Source organism: Ursus arctos, chromosome X (assembly GCF_023065955.2).
Source record: "Ursus arctos isolate Adak ecotype North America chromosome X, UrsArc2.0, whole genome shotgun sequence".
In the NCBI taxonomy this organism is placed as follows: Eukaryota; Metazoa; Chordata; class Mammalia; order Carnivora; family Ursidae; genus Ursus; species Ursus arctos.
The window spans coordinates 39,932,462-39,948,373 of NC_079873.1; the positions used below are offsets into that span (position 1 = coordinate 39,932,462).

A 15,912-nucleotide genomic window follows, 5' to 3' on the forward strand; every position below is an offset into this window, starting at 1 on the left:
GCCTCATTGCCCAGCAGTGTACACACACACACACACACACACACACACAGCCCCTTTCCTCTCGCCCAAACCCACACGGCAGAGGGACGCACAGCATGGAGGATTACCCATGCAGTGCAGAGACACCCCTCAGAGGCACGGCCACAGAACACAGAGGCACACACGACTCTCGGCAGGCGTGCGCGACAGAACTGGGCACATGCTCAACAAGGACGCACATGCAACACTCCGAGGCATCCGCACAACGACCAGGACCCACGCCACATGCAGAGGTACCCACGCTTCTAGGTGTTCATATAACCACCACGACTCACACCACGCACAAAAAAAGTACATCTAGGGACACACGCATACACAACATGCCTTGCCATCTATACAAACGGAGAGGCACACACACAGCCAGAGACGCCCACAACCTGCCTAAGTCGAAGACAGCACTCCTGGGTGTGTGTGCGTGCGCGCGCGCGCACACACACACACACACACACACACACACACACATACACATTCGGGTGTGGGGCTACAGCGAGGGCCGCGCGACCCTGGGTGGGGGAGGGGGCCGGGCGCCCCCAGCCCCAGCACGCGCCGCCCCCTCCGCGCAGCCGGCGGCCCCGCGGGGCACAGATGGCATTCCCGGAGGGGCTGCTGGGGCGGCGGCGGTTCCCAGTTCCCGACAGGCACAGGAAGCCCGCAGGCTCAGGGTGACCGTTTGACCTTCAGGCCTCACCCTCTCTCCCCGCACCCCCACCTTCCTCATTTCCCAAATGACTGGCGTCATGACGGGGCCCTGAAAGGCACGGTGTCGGGACAGGGGTTACGGGGATCCTCTGCTTAGCATTCCAGGGCGACAATGCAGAGGCGGCGCTTGACGCAAGGCTGGGCGCGCACGCAGCTCAGAGGTGAACAGCACGTCCACAGTTATACGCGCAACCTCGGCCCGCTTTGCAGAGACTGACATGCAACTCCCAGGAGCGGCACGGAACACACAGGGCGACACCCAAGCCCCAGGTACACACGTGCACCACGCAGAGGGGCACACACCACCTAAAGGCACGCGCGCGCGCACACACACACATACGCGCGCGCGCGCGCGCGCACACACACACGATTCTCCGAGTCAGAGACTCAGGAGAGCTGCTCACTCGTGCACGCGCACTGCCCCCCGCCCCCCGAGGTTTCTAGGCCCCTCTTTTCATAAACACTCCTCGTTTCTGCGGGACCTGAGTCTGAACACAGCCCGTGTGTATGTGTGCGACTGCACCCGCACATGTGTGCAGGCGGGGAGCTGTGCACTCTAGGATCCCCTGGAGAGCCCTAGGTTTGACCCTGGGCCTCTCCTCTTCCTCAGGCCACGTGGAACCCCAGGCAGGTCGCTTAACCTCTGGGCCTCAGTTTCCTGATCTGTACAAAGGGCACCACGAGGCACAAGCACTTGGCATGCTATGGAGACGGTCGGGCCTCTGCTCTGCACACCCAGCCGGCCCCCACGGTCCCCCACAGCACCCCGCCACCGCCCATCCAGGTCCCCAGGTGGTCACACATCTGGATACCCCTCCTCAACACCCCACCAGTTGCGAAACCTGCACCAAAAGCCAGCTGCACAGAACCCCTCACGTGTGGACAGTCAGCCCAGCCCGGTGCTGACTCAAGCTGGGGAGTCAGAGCTGGCCTGGGAAGCAGGGTCCGAGGGGGGCTTTCCCTTCCTTGCTAGGCTCCCTCGGCCAAGCGCCGACTTACTCAGCCCCTGCCTCATTCACTCTCCCTCCCCACTTTCACAACCGGCTTCCCCAAATTCCTGGTTTACTTCCCTTCCCCCCATCAGGGTCATTTCTTCATTCTCATTCCTGGGTTGGTGGCTCTTGACCCCTTGGTGTGTCGCACTTTCCTCATCTGCATGAGGAGATACGCAAGTCTCTCACGACCCGGCAGTGGGGAGGAACAGATGAGTTATTTCAGGGAAAGAGCTTCGCGCAGTATCGGGCACACAGGAAGCCTCCAACCTCAAAACGTGCGGTGCCGTTATCAGCGCGGGCGCAGGCGACAGTCATTACCAAGGAGGCACTTGGGATTGGCTGAGAGATTAAGGCACTCAGAAAGATTGGAGAACAGGGTTTGACACCCATAAGAGCTGCTGCTGCTGGTGGTGGGCGAGCCAACCTCCCTGAGTTCAGCAAGCTTGGGGGGGGGGTGGTCAAGAAGACCGAATGGGAGAATCTACATAAAGAATATAGGGCACGGCGTGCAGTAAGTGCCCAGTAAGTGGCTGCTAGCGTCGCTCCCATCACTGTTATTATTGGTCTGCCTTCCCTGAGTAACAAAGGATGTTAATGAGCCCTTAGAGCCCTTTCCCAGGACCCCAAGGAAGATTCAGGCAGCATCTGGAAGCTGGTGGGCAGGGATTGCCTCACCAGCTCCCCCCCACTCCCTCCCCTCCAGAGGTGTGGGAGGGTTGGTGGGGAAGGGGCAGGGCAGGATGGGAGGGGATCTGTTTTCTACTGACTCACTGCCCTCTTTCCCTACCAGTGAACTCCCCCCCACCCCAAGGCTCACTAATTCACTGGCACATTCCCCACTTGCCAGGGCTGTGCCACACCTGAGGGTAAGATGCTGGCACCAGTTAGCCTGGGTTCAACTCCCAGCTGTGCCCTGCAATCCTGGGAAAGTTCTTCAATCCCTCTATGCTCCTATTTCTTCGTCTGTAAAATGGGAATAATACTGGTACCCTTCTCAGAGGTGTGCTGTGAGCTTTAAGTGAGAAAAAATATGCCGAGTGCCTGGTACACAGCTGGTTCTATATAAATGCTGACCATTTGCCTGTGTGGTTTTTTTTCTTAAAGATTTTATTTTAAGTAATCTCTACACCCAACGTGGGGCTGGAACTCACCACCCCGAGGTCAAGAGTCACAGCTCCGCGGACTGAACCAGCCAGGCGTCCCTGCCTGTGTTTTTTGAGAGGGGTTAAGATCCAGGCTCTGGCTCCAGGCCACCTGAGTTCAAATCCCAATTCTGCCACTTACTAACGGTGATCTTGGCTAAGTCGCTTAACCCCTCCGTGCCTCAGTTGTCCCACCTTGTACTCCTCCTCCACTCACCTGCCTTATCTCTCTTCACTGCTTCTACTCAATTTGTGTCCTCTCTGCCTCGCTCCCCCTTCCCGGGACTGTCAGATCTCCCAGGAGAGGGAATTCTGTGTGTGCTTGGCACACAGTAGGTGCACAAACAATGTTTATTAAAGGGACGAACTCATTCGGGCTTCAGCCACGGGGAACTGGGGGGAGGGGGTGCGGGTGATTGGATAGACCTTGGAGAGAGTTTGGAGACTTCAGGGAATGGCCCTGGGTGGGGGGGTAGTCCTGCCTCTAAGCCCTCCACAGAGGCTGCCTGGAAGGACTGGTGACTGATGTGGAGATGGGGGTGGGTGGCCAGGGCGAGGCCCAGAGGGAGGGGGAGGAGGAGGGTGCATCTCCTTTTCGGCAGCCCTCGGCCCGCCCCTTGGCCTCCACCGAGGGTGGGCGGATGAGTAATGCATCCAGGAAGCCTGGAGGCCTGCGGTTTCCGCACCGCTGCCACCCCCGCCCCTCGCGTGGACATTTATCCCCCGCTGCTCGGGCCCTGCCGCCATCGCCGCAGACCCAGCGCCCCGAGAGATACGCCGGAGGTAGGCTGGGGCCCCGGGCCGCCCCGCAGGGCCTGGAGCCAGGCCGGAGCTTTCCTGCCAGACTTCTGGCTGCTCAGCCGGCCCGGCGGGTTCCAGGATCCCGGGCTGGTCAAGGGGAGGAGGGCGGGAGGGTGCTGGAACGGCTTCCCCGATACCCGCACTCCAAACTGTTTGGAACCCCGACCTCTATCCCCGAATCCTCCGAACTTGTGAGCGCCTAATAGCACAGCTGCCTTCCAGGCCGCCAACTCCCTTAAATTCTGCTCCCCCCAACCCTCCAGACTCCTAAATCCCCAACTCCACAACTTTCTCTGCTCCCAAATCCCTCAGGCACCCCGCCCCCTTAAGTCCCCAAACTTCCTGAACCCCCAACCTCCTCCCAATTCCTCCAATTCACTCCCCATCTCAATATGCACAACCCCGAAACCCCAAATTCCTCCACCTCCCCAAACCCCAAATTCCTCACCCCCAGCTTCTCGACCTTCCAACTTTCCAATGTCCCTAAATCCTGCAACCCCTCTGCCCCCTTATTCTTCAAACACCACCATCTCGTGGCCCCCGACTCACCCGGTCCCTAAAATTGCTCAGGCTCCACAACTCCTAGACTTTCCCAACCCCCAGCCCTCTCAGCTCCTCTGGGCTCCCAAATCCCCACCGCCCGCTTAAAGTCTCCACACCCCCCCAATCCCTCAAGCCCAGAGTGCAGGGGCTTAATCCCCTTCCAAGCTGGCTGTGTGTGTGGGGGGGCTGCCCACGTCCGCAGAGGACCACTGACCCCTCCTCCCCGCCCCGCAGAACCCACCATGGCCCCCTTTGCGCCCCTGGCCTCCTGCACCCTGTTGTTGCTGTGGCTGACGGCCTCCAGCAGGGCGTGTACCTGTGCCCCGCCCCACCCGCAGACGGCCTTCTGCAACTCCCAGATTGGTGAGTGCACCCCACTCTGCCCTGCACACTCTGCGCTCTGCTTTCCCCTCAGTCCCGCGGGGTTCGCAACGGTGTCCGCCTCTAGAACGATCCCACTCAGCCCTGCACTGACTGCTGCAGCCACACCGGCATCCTCGGGCTTCCTTGATTACTCCAGGCCCAGTCCCACCGCAGGGCCTTTGTACTGGCGGCTTCCTCGGCCTGGTACACCCTTCCCCGAAGGTATCCACATGGGGGGCGGCCTCGAATGTCAGGATGGCCTTCCTGGACCAGCCCGTTCGAAACTTCAACCCCTACCCCCGAGTACTCCTGATCCGCGTCTCTAAAATTGCTCATCACACTGAATATCTTGTAACATTCCATATACTTATTTATACTTATTGTGTTGAGTCTCCTCCTGGTTAGAATGGGAGCTCCACAAGGGAGGGGGGCTTCTGTGTTTTGTTCACTGTTGTGTTCCTAACACCCAGAACAGTGCCTGGCACACGGTGGGGCTCCGAAATATTTGTTGAGCGAATGAACACACGAGGAATATATGAGAAAGGCTTAAAGCAGCTCCTGGCAAAGAGTAGTCACTCAATATACAGATTAATCAATTAGCCAGTGTGTACGTCGCTTAGCGTGCCATCTGGCCTTCCGGCGGCCCCTATTGAAGTATGTGCTTATTTTATTTTATTGGCTCATGCAGTCCATTTGACTCGTCTTCTCTCCCCCCCACCCCGCAGTCATCAGGGCCAAGTTCGTGGGGACCGCAGAAGTCAACCAGACCGATTTAAACCGGCGTTACGAGATCAAGATGACCAAGGTATCCCTCCTGCCCTTTCCGCAGCACTTCCTAACCTCTCCCTTCCGTCAAAGTCAAAGCCGAGGAAGTTAGCCGTGACGTCAGGATGCTAGCGAGGACTTCAGGGAAGAGCGTGGAGTGGGAGGACAGTGTCAGTAAAAGAGACTCTTGCCCTCATCCGACAGATGTTCAAAGGGTTCAACGCCTTGGGGAATGCCTCTGACATCCGGTTCGTCGACACCCCCGCCCTGGAGAGCGTCTGCGGATACTTCCACAGGTCCCAGAACCGCAGCGAGGAGTTTCTCATCGCCGGTGAGGCCCCGCCCCTCGCCCCGTGCCACACCAGCCCGTCCCTCCGACGCTGCCGGGCGCCGGGAGGGGGCGAGGCTCCGAGGGGCTGGTCCCAGTAGAAATGGGGACCGCCCCGATTTCAGCCTACCAGAAAAGCCGGGGCTTTGCCCAGCGGGGGTCTGTGCGCCCGGGAGGCCAATCAGGCGCCGCCCTGCCCCCCCACCCCGGCCCAGCCAATCAGCTGCTGTCTTTTGCCTGCCCCCCCCCCGCCCCTCCCCAGGAAACTTGAGGAACGGACACCTGCAGATCAACACCTGCAGTTTCGTGGCTCCCTGGAACAGCCTGAGTAGCGCTCAGCGCCGGGGCTTCACCAAGACCTATGCTGCTGGCTGTGAGGAGTGCACAGTGAGTGCCTGGGCCCTGCCCGCCGCCCGACAGCGCTCCTCGGGCTCTTCCCCAAACCGTGGCTTGTTTCTTGCTCCCTCTGGCCATTCCTTGTCCTTGTGGCTGCTCCCCCAACCCTAGTGCTGTCCCTGATCTCTCTTGCTGTTCCCCCAAAGCTGACACTGTTCCCTGGACATTCTGGTTGTTCTTTGCTCTGATTCCCAGGGATTCCTCGTCCCCTGGACTTTTCGGGCTGCTTCTTTCCCCTTCTAAATCCCCCTGTGACAATTTTCTAGCTCCTCTGGCTATTCCTGACCCCCCCCTCCCCAGGGATTGTTTCTTGGTTCCCTAGAATGTTCTCCAAGAACTCAAAGTGCGGATCCCCCAACCCACTGACTCTTCCCCAGCACATCCGATTCTTGCTCTGCCTGCCTCACACACAAGGGTGTGGTGCTTTGCCCCTGTGACTATTTCAAGGCTGTCTCCTGATGGCCCTGAATGTCCTCTGGTCCCAGTGGCTGTGTCTGAGCCCCACGGCTCTTGCCTATGCCTAAGTCCCCCCCTAGCCAGCTGTTCCCTATCCTATGGGATAGGTTCCCTGGAAGCCTGCCTGCGCCCCCCCCTCCATGACTGTTCCCCAACCAGCATTCCAGGAAACTGATGGCAGTTCACTGGATTACCGTCACCTTGCCAAGCCCAGTGACTGTTCCTCCAAGGGAGGGGCTGTTCTTGAGCCTCTCCCCAGGTGGGGCAACCCCAGGTCTCCCTAGCAGTTCCATGTCGAAAACTGAGGAGGTGGAAGGTTCTGCTGTGTGGGGGAGGTAGGGGCAGGGGGAGAGGCCCTCAGAGTTGTGCCTCCCTCCCCTCCCCTAGGTGTTTGCCTGCTCATCCATCCCCTGCAAACTGCAGAGTGACACTCATTGCTTGTGGACGGACCAGTTCCTCACAGGCTCGGACAAGGGTTTCCAGAGCCGCCATCTTGCCTGCCTGCCAAGAGAGCCTGGGCTGTGCACCTGGCAGTCCCTGCGGCCCCGGCTGGCCTAAATGCCACCCCCAGCGGAAGCCGAAGCCTGCACAGTGTTCACCCCATGTCCCGCTCCTGTCTTTCTTTATCCCACAAGACCATGAAATAAAGAACTACCATCCAGCAGGCGGTGTCCCTGTGTCATGTCTGGGAGCAAACCCATGTCGTTGATGGCCTGGTGGGAACACCCGGGGAACGAGGCCGAGGGGGAGGGGGGATGGATGCAAAATGTTGGCTTTTTGATTTTCACCTAAAATTTCAGGTATTGGTAATCACTCTCTACACTGGCATTAGCGTTGGTGGTCAGCTGCATGGGTGAGGGCCATTTGACCTGCATTAATCCACCACAACGTATGGGCTAATCTCTCTGCTCGATACTTTAGAACATTTTACCAGACTAATTTATGATTCTTATTTGTGCAGTGCTCTCTAGAAAATTATCCCACTACTGACAAATCACTACCTCACTGGCAAATGCCTCTATTCACAAATCCCTCCAGCTGACAAGCTCGCGGACAGATGTCTTATCTGATTGGCAAACAGCTCTCTTCCCCTGGGCACTGTCCTGCTGTCATCCGGGAGGCTGCCCTACTCCATCCACACCTGCGGGTGTTACCGTCCCCACCTGTAGGTTTTGTACTGTGAGTCTGACTTGAGTGAAAGAGAAAAGCTCCAGGGGGCTCAGAGCGCCCCCCTTCCTCTCCCCTCCCACCACATAACCCAGCCAGAGACTCTGGAACAAGGGGTAGCCCTGGCTCCCCACCCATGGCCTGCTGGAGATTCCTTGGAAGTGGCTGTTTTGGAGGGATGAGGAGAAGGTGTGATCTGGAAATCCCCAAGCTCTGCCCTTCTCCCCCTTCCCCTGCCTCTCCTCCCCTCCCTTTTTTTTTTTTAAGATTTACTTATTTGAGAGAGAGAGCAAGAGCAGGGAGCAGCAGGCAGAGGGAGAGCGAGAAGCAGACTCCCCTCTGAGCAGGGACCCGATGCGGGGCTCGATCCCAGAACCCGGGGATCATGATCTGAGCTGAAGGCAGACGCTTAAGGACTGAGCCACCCAGGCACCCCTCCCCTCACTCCTTCGACTAACACTGAAGGCAGTAGGGCAGTGAAATACAGATAGCGTTCAAAGTCAGGGCCAACCAGGTACGTCAGCTTACACGGGCCACATACCTCCTATACTGCGGCTCCCTTGCCCAAACTGGGGCCTCTAGACCCAAGCCTCACCTTTCTGGTTCATCTTGCCCCATAAAACCTGCGTGACAGAGCCTCCAAACACTCCCTTCCTCAGGCCTTCTTGTTCCCCAGCTGGGCCCTTCCCAGTTCCTGCCTTCTGTCCCCTGTACCCCAAAGATCCTGACAAGTGAGCCCCTGGGACTCAGACTGGTGCACACATTCGACAGAACACTCGAGCGTCCCGTTGACCTGAACCTGCTTGCAAAAAGCCTCCAACGCATCTTCTTCGGTGAAGGAAAGAACCCCCAATTCCCTCCCATCAGACTACCCACCACTCCTCACAAGAAGCCAGGTCTCTGGCAGGGAATTCCAGGTCAACGACCTGCCCCCCCCATCCTCTGGGGCCCTGTCCTCTCGCACTCCTGGGAGATGCCCCCAGGGCCCAAGCTAGGTCCTAAATCTGGATGGGTAGATTTTGAGCACTCAGGGCCCCTCTCTCTGCCTGTGCAGGGGACGCCCACGGCAGCGACAATTTCTGTGTCAGCATCTGCACCTTGGCTGTGCCCTGGCAGGATCTAAACCCGGTCCACTAAAAGGGGCAAATGGCAGCCTTCGCTGGTGGGTATGACCGTAAGGGCCCTGGTGGCCTTGTTGCTATTGGCTCAGCTCACCAAATCCTAGTAGCAGCTCCCTGCATTCTTACGCTGCTGTTCCCGGACCCCAGGGCCCATTCCCTGAGCCGTCAGCTACTTTGATCCCTGGGAGGAAGGTGAAGCAGAGTGAGGCAGTGGAAAGGGACGGAGCCCAGCGTGGAAGCCGTTCTCCTGCCGACCTGCCCACCAGCAGGTGGTGCCCTGGTTCGAGACGTCAGTGCTTCAAGGACAGGGCTGACCACCAGGCCCTGCTGAAGCCAGAACAGCATACAGACCCCCGCAGGAACCCCTGGCCAGATTTCTGTAGTCCTGGGGTCACTACATTCCCCCCATAGCTCTTCTAGAAAATCTACTCGAGTGACTAAAGTGAGTTACCAACCCCCCCGCCCCCCCGCAGCATTCCATGTGAATCTCTGCTTGGGAGAGACGGATGGATGAGAGGAAGCACGTGTGGGGGGGTGACAGCCCTGTGAGGTGTACAGCAAGGAGGGGGCGGTCCAGCTCAATGGGTGGCCTGGGGACCGGCCTTTCCCTCACCTGAGCCTCCATACTTCTCCCTGAAAAATGGGCCTCGCAGTCCCGACCCAGAATCCTTCTGAGGTCCGTGCTAGGGTTGGAGGATGATTAATGGGGTGTGTTTGTCCCTTGTATTTTTTCATGTCAAAACACAAAACTCTCATAAATAATAACTTCACGGGTAATATTACTCACAGTGACTTAATTTCTAGACAGGTGACATGTGCGGTTAAGAACACAGGGACGCCTGGGTGGCTCAGCTGGTCAAGCGTCTGCCTTCGGCTCAGGTCATGATCCCAGGGCCCTGGGATAGAGTCCCGCATTGGGCTCCTTGCTCAGCGGGGAGCCTGCTTCTCCCTCTCCCCCTGCCCCTCCCCCTGCTTGTGTGCTCTCTTGCTCTCTCTCAAATAAATAAATAAAATCTTAAAAAAAAAAAAAGAACATGAATGTTGGAGCCAGGTCATTTGTGTTCAAGTCCTGCCCCTTCCATGTACTAGCTCTGTGTCCTTGGGGAGATCACATTACCTCTTTGTGCCTCAGTTTCCACATCTGTAAAATAGGGATAAAAAGAATGCCTACCTAGCAGGGACAACATGAGCAATAAATGAGGTCGTCCACGTATAATGCCTGGAACAGTGCACGGAACATAGCACTTACAAGTACTAGTTATTATTAGTAGTAGCAGTATGATAGATATAATTTAACATATAACATGAGTAGTGATGATTCTTATCAGTAGTGATTATTTATAATATTGGAAATAATGTCGAATATCAGTAGTAATAATTTAATGCCCTCTGAAAAACCTTAGTTTAACTTGTGACCCTGAGAATCTCCCCCAGAAATGTTACAAATATTTAGTATGCTCATTTGTGATGTTTTTCTTATCACCCTGAAACTTGTATACTTTTTCCCAGTGTCCAAGTCTCCCCAACTGAAAAACACCAACATTTTCGAAGACTTCTAAGGAAACCCCTCTCCCCAGTGATAACGTTCCCCACTACAAAGTCCTCACTGTGGGTGACGAATCACCACACTTACAAATCTCTTCTGTTGCCAAGACTGCAGGTGACGAATTTCTAAGTCCTTGGTAAATCTTTCCTTGGAAAAGTTCCCTCTCCTCACTGTACAAATACCCCGTAACAAATACCTCTGTTGAGCTACTGCCTTAGTCATAAATATCGCACTGACATATCCCCACTGATGACCCCCATTGGCAAATCTCCCCATTTACAAATACCTGGCAGCAATCTGTCACCCAGTGATGGATCCCGGTGACAAATATCTCTCTTCATAATTACCCACCGCTTGCCTATCCCCAAATGACCACCCCGTTGACAAATCTATTCATAAACGATATATTCCCTATTTATGACATAATTCCCATTGACGATCTCTTTTTTTTTTTTAAAGATTTTATCTATTTATGTGACAGAGAGACAGCCAGCGAGAGAGGGAACACAAGCAGGGGGAGTGGGAGAGGAAGAAGCAGGCTCCCAGCAGAGGAGCCTGATGTGGGACTCGATCCCGGAACACCGGGATCACGCCCTGAGCCGAAGGCAGATGCTTAACGACTGCGCTACCCAGGCGCCCCTGACGATCTTTTTTTTTAAAGATTTTATTTTGGGACGCCTGGGTGGCTCAGTCAGTGAAGCATCTGCCTTTGGCTCAGGTCATGATCCCAGGGTCCTGAGATCAAGTCCTGAGTTGGGCTCCCTGCTCGGTGGGGAGCCTGCTTCTCCCTCTGTCTGCTGCTCCCCCTGCTTGTGCTCTCTCTCTCTGACAAATAAATAAAATCTTAAAAAAGGGATTTTATTTTAAGTAATCTCTACACCCAACCCGGGGCTTGAACTTACAACCCTGAGATCCCAAGTCGCACGTTTCATCTCCTGAGCCAGCCGGGCACCATGGTCTGTTGACAATGTTTATCGACAACTCACCCTATTCCTGTATCTCTATCCACAGACGTAGCTCCTCATTCAGACATGCCCGTCAAAACGCTCCCACTGATAAACCCCCTTGTCAAATCTTCCCATTCAGAAATACCCACCATTGATACCTATCTCATTGATAAGCCTGTTTGAAAGTCCTTCCATTCATTGAACCTCATGCCTCCATATAGCCCCCCATTGATCGACCCCCACTGAAATCTCCCCATCCTTAGATATCTCCAGTTGGAAAATCTCCGTGCTGGAACAGCTCCCAGTGTATTACCATATTACCATATACGTTGAAACATCTTTCCCCACCCCACCAATGACAGATGAAGAGGTAGGTATCTTTTTTTTTTTTTAAGTAATCTCTACACCCAACCTGGGGCTTGAACTCACACTCCACTGACCGCACTGACTGAGCCAGCCAGGCGCCCCAGATGAAGAAGTAGAGTTCTATAATAAGACCAGCCCTTTCTTTTTCTCGGGAGTGACTGACACCTATGTGTCACTACCCGGCCCCGGACACGTCCTATACAGTAGGAGTGAAATCTGAGGACCAACTCCCATCACACTGTAGTGCTCCCACCAAAGCAAACAGTTAGGGCACAAGTTGTCTTTCAGTGTGGGAGAGAAGGTGGAGCTTTTTTAAAAAAAGAAGATAGACTGAAAGTCTGTATAAGAAGCCACTAGAGCCTCAGATACACTGCCCAACTCCTAATCCCCACTCCAGTAGAGGCTGGAGGTATGCTCTCCTGAAAGGATAAAATAGAGGGCTCACGTGGGCGGGAATGTCCACGCCGTATCTCCTTCTTGTTGCCTATTTATCTACCCCTGAACTTGGGCCTCTTGCTGAACCTTCGTGGAGAGCTACAGCTCTGATGGATGGAGGTGGGGCCATTGGCCAGAGTCCCAGACTCAGCGTCCTTTCCCCTCACAATGGGGGCCTCCCCCTGACCCCAGGCCCCTGGAAAGCAGTAGTGCTAGACAGATGCTCCCTGAATCCTCTCCTGATTAGGGGTGAGCTGGACCAGAGAAAGGCCATTTTTCAACTTCTCCCCCCAACCCATGTTGCTTAGGCTCCTGCCATGAGTCCTGCCTTCCCTCTGCTGGTCCCTGCTTTGTTCCTGGCTCTGTCCTTGACCACCCTTGGGCAAGCCTTTGGATGCTACCATCCACACATGCATGTTATTTATAGTAACTCAGACATGGATAAGTCTGGGCAGACCTTGGAGAGGCCTCCAACATAGGGGCTCACAGTGAGGTTCCAGAAGGGTAGGTAAAGCCCCCTGAGGTGGTAGAACCTGGAGGGGAGGTGCTCTGCAAACTTTTTTCAGGAGTCTTAGGGATGGGGGAAATCTTGTCTCCACCCAAAAGGGTTCCCTGACACATTTCTCCCATCCCTAGTTCTCATGGCTTAATTCCTGGGGTTCACCCTCCTCACCGAGACCATGAAGCATCATGAATTCAAATCACCCAGGGACTTCGCCAACCTCATCCTCACACCTGTCTCCCCACCAAAATACAAGCCCCTGACCCTGATCTGGCTGAGGAAATGGGGTGGGTCCCTGAGACCCAAAAGCTACTGATGTGATACTAAGCCCTCGGTCCCTCACCCCATAAATGCTCCTCAGTCTCAGTGTACCCCGCCCTTTCCTGTTTCACAGACAATCAAGGTTCCTAAAGGGATCTTGAACCTCTGGTTCATAGGAGTACCCAAATGTAAAGAGCAATGCGGCTCTATCTATCTCCATGCCCACCAAGAACAGCTGCGGGGACATCCATGAGGAGAGTCTCTACCCTGCACGGACTCCTCATCCTCAGGCTTCTCCCCATCTCAGCCCTGGAGCCAGGTATCCCCTCCCCAGGGTATTTTCCCATAAGTGCCCCACCCCCCAGGGTACTGTGCCCCCAGTTTAGGCCAATCACAGCAAATTCTGTCCCCAAACCATAGTGTGCTAAATCTTTGGGACTGACCAGTTGCAGATCACGGTCCTAGCCAAGGGACATCTGGTCACACTTGACTGACCTCCAGGAGTCCGGCATGGCATCTGTCCCCTCTAGGCTCTTTGAGAGATGGCAACTTGCACTTCAGGAAATGAGTAGTGTCTCTTTGGAAGGGGCTCCGAGAGGAGCCTGTCAGGGAGGCTTCCTGCCCGGGGTCTTGAGTGGGCCTCTCAGGTATATCTGAGGCCACAGCGCCACTCTTCCTTGTCCTTTCTGCTCCCTGCTCCCTCCCACCATCCCCTGCTCCTTCGCCCTGCTCCCCATGTCTCTCCCTGCTCCTGCTCCCTCCTTTCCACCCTGCTCCCTGCCCCTCCCTGTTTCCTCGCCATGAGCTATTCCCTTTCACTGTTCCCTGGCCCCTCTGCCCATCCTTAGTGCCCGCCACCCTTCTCTCCTTGGAACAAAAGCTATGAGAGGAGGTACGAGGAGCGGTGCTTTATCCAACCACTTCTACGTGCCTCCCTGCCCCCCCCCACCCCCCCACCCCCCGCCTCCCCACAAGATCAGATCACGATCCCAGGGTCCTGGAAGTCTGCTTCTCCCTCTCCCTCTGCCCCTCCCTGCTGCTTATGCTCTCTCTCTCTCCTCCCCCTCTCAAATTAATAACATCTTTAAAAAAAAAAAAAGAACATGAAGCCATGAACTTGGCTGCCTTCCCCGGTGACCCAATATCAGCTCTTGAATCCTCATGCACAACAGCTTCCGGACTTGGACTCGGACTTGGACTCAGCCACAGTGAGTCGGGGTCTCTCCACCTTTCTCAAACTCGTAAGTCTCCTCAAGCCCACCAGCTTCCCGCAACTGGCCCCTCAAGCCTCCCTAAGACCTTCAACTTCTAACTGCGCTGGGGACCGACCCATCGGGTCATGTCGTGTTTCTTGATCTGGATGCACGCGACAGGAATGTGTTCACTTTGTGAAAATTTAAGGAGCCGCACCCTTGGGATATGTCCTCTTTCTTGGACTTGTTATATCTCAATGAAATTGGCCCTTGAAAAGCAAAGTCCCCACCCTATTGACGCGTCTCCCACGCTCCTGCCTTCACTCGCTCGCTTACTCCTGCCCTCTCTTTTTCGCACAATCCCCACACCCCTGACTCTCTCGATTCTCACTCCCAAGCACCCTCTCTTTCTCCGTGGCACGGGGACCACGAATCCCGTGCCCGGAGAAGGGACTGGATCCTGAGGGGCCTTGGGCTCAGACTCCACCTGTTCCATTGTGAACCCTCTATGAGTATCTGCCGAGCCATCAATCACCTAGAGTGTAGGAAGCAAGGGAGGGGAAGTCCCCATTCCTGCAGCAGCCCCCGCCCCTGGGTCTGCACCACCAGGCTGATGTAAGCAGATCGCCACGCGCTAGGGAAGTTGGGGTGAAAAGAAGTCAGACTGTGCTTAACAGAGCCCTCCCATGTGCCCCGTGCCGGACTGGTGACTATTTAGACACGCTGAGCCGAGCAGCCCTGAGGATTCCTGGTGGCCTGCAGCCTGGATGGGAACAGACCGGGGAGCAGAGCCAGACAATCCATATGGGCCTCCCGCCGCATGATGGAGGTTGGGCAACCTTCCCACCAGAGCTTCGACGCGCAGGGTGGGGGAAGACCGCTTCCACAAATCCAGGCCTAGCTGATGCCCCTCCACGCTGCACAGTGGGGTGGGGTCCAAAAGAGGACACGTGAGTGGCAAGCTGGCCAGCGGGAAGTCGAAGGCCCCTGCCATCCAACCGCCCCCATCGCCCACCATTAGCTCTGTCTTCTTCCCAGCCTCTTCCGTCCTGTTCTTTCTGCCTCCATTCAGCCACAGAACAGCCAGGAGGTGTGACTGCCCTACCGCATATCAGTGGTTACTGAGAATATATAGTTATTAAGACAGTACTGCATTAGTACAGGTATAAAGAAAGTGACCAATGAACCAGACCTTGCCCCATAAATACATGAGATTTGAGGACCCGACAGAGGCGGCACGCCGGATCGGTGGGGGAGAAAAGGAAAAAGATGAAACTGGATCTCAACCGACTTCACGCTGTATATGAAAGTCCACTCCACAGAACACACGTAATAAAGGCGTTTGTAAGAGAGCTACATGTTTGCTATGTTAAGAACAGTGTTACATAAGGGAGTGGACGTGACAGCCATTCTGTCACGCGTGTAGAGAAGTGTTCAAGAACACATGGAATAAAGATGTCTGTAAGAGTGCTAAAAAAAGAGAAAAAAATCCATTTCGGATAAAGAATTTAAATGTCAAAAACAAAGCTTGCCGCTTTGATCATCCACTAAATTTCCATATGTACATGAATCGTCTCTGGACTTTTAATGTTTCTTTCTTTAGTCTGTCAGACCGCCTAGTCACGTGTCAGCATCATACTGGTTAAGTTACAAAACCTTCACAAGACGTTCGCTGGCAGAGGCATTAGATTCCATGTAGGCTGTTAGGGCTACCCCCCCCCCCCAACTTATAGCTTTTCTTTTGTTTTAATGGATATTCTTGCATGTTTGCATTTTCTTGTGAAGTTCACTGTCAACTTGTATCAGTTGCAGATAAAAGCTTATAGGTAAGGGGCGCCTGGGCGGCT

The 15,912-nt window shown here is 55.2% G+C and overlaps 2 protein-coding genes across 3 annotated transcripts in view; one reads left to right on the plus strand and one right to left on the minus strand.

The window, feature by feature from the left end:
• SYN1 (synapsin I) overlaps window positions 1-15,912 on the minus strand; it is a 47,509-nt gene that overhangs the window by 6,443 nt on the left and 25,154 nt on the right. The window lies entirely within an intron of this gene.
• TIMP1 (TIMP metallopeptidase inhibitor 1) lies at window positions 193-7,191 on the plus strand. Its single transcript, XM_026513517.4, has 7 exons — window positions 193-272; window positions 836-3,658; window positions 4,454-4,582; window positions 5,308-5,387; window positions 5,552-5,678; window positions 5,938-6,062; window positions 6,915-7,191. Exons 2-7 carry the CDS (start codon window positions 3,409-3,411, stop codon window positions 7,083-7,085), a joined length of 882 nt encoding a protein of 293 aa, XP_026369302.3. The 5' UTR covers window positions 193-272; window positions 836-3,408; the 3' UTR covers window positions 7,086-7,191.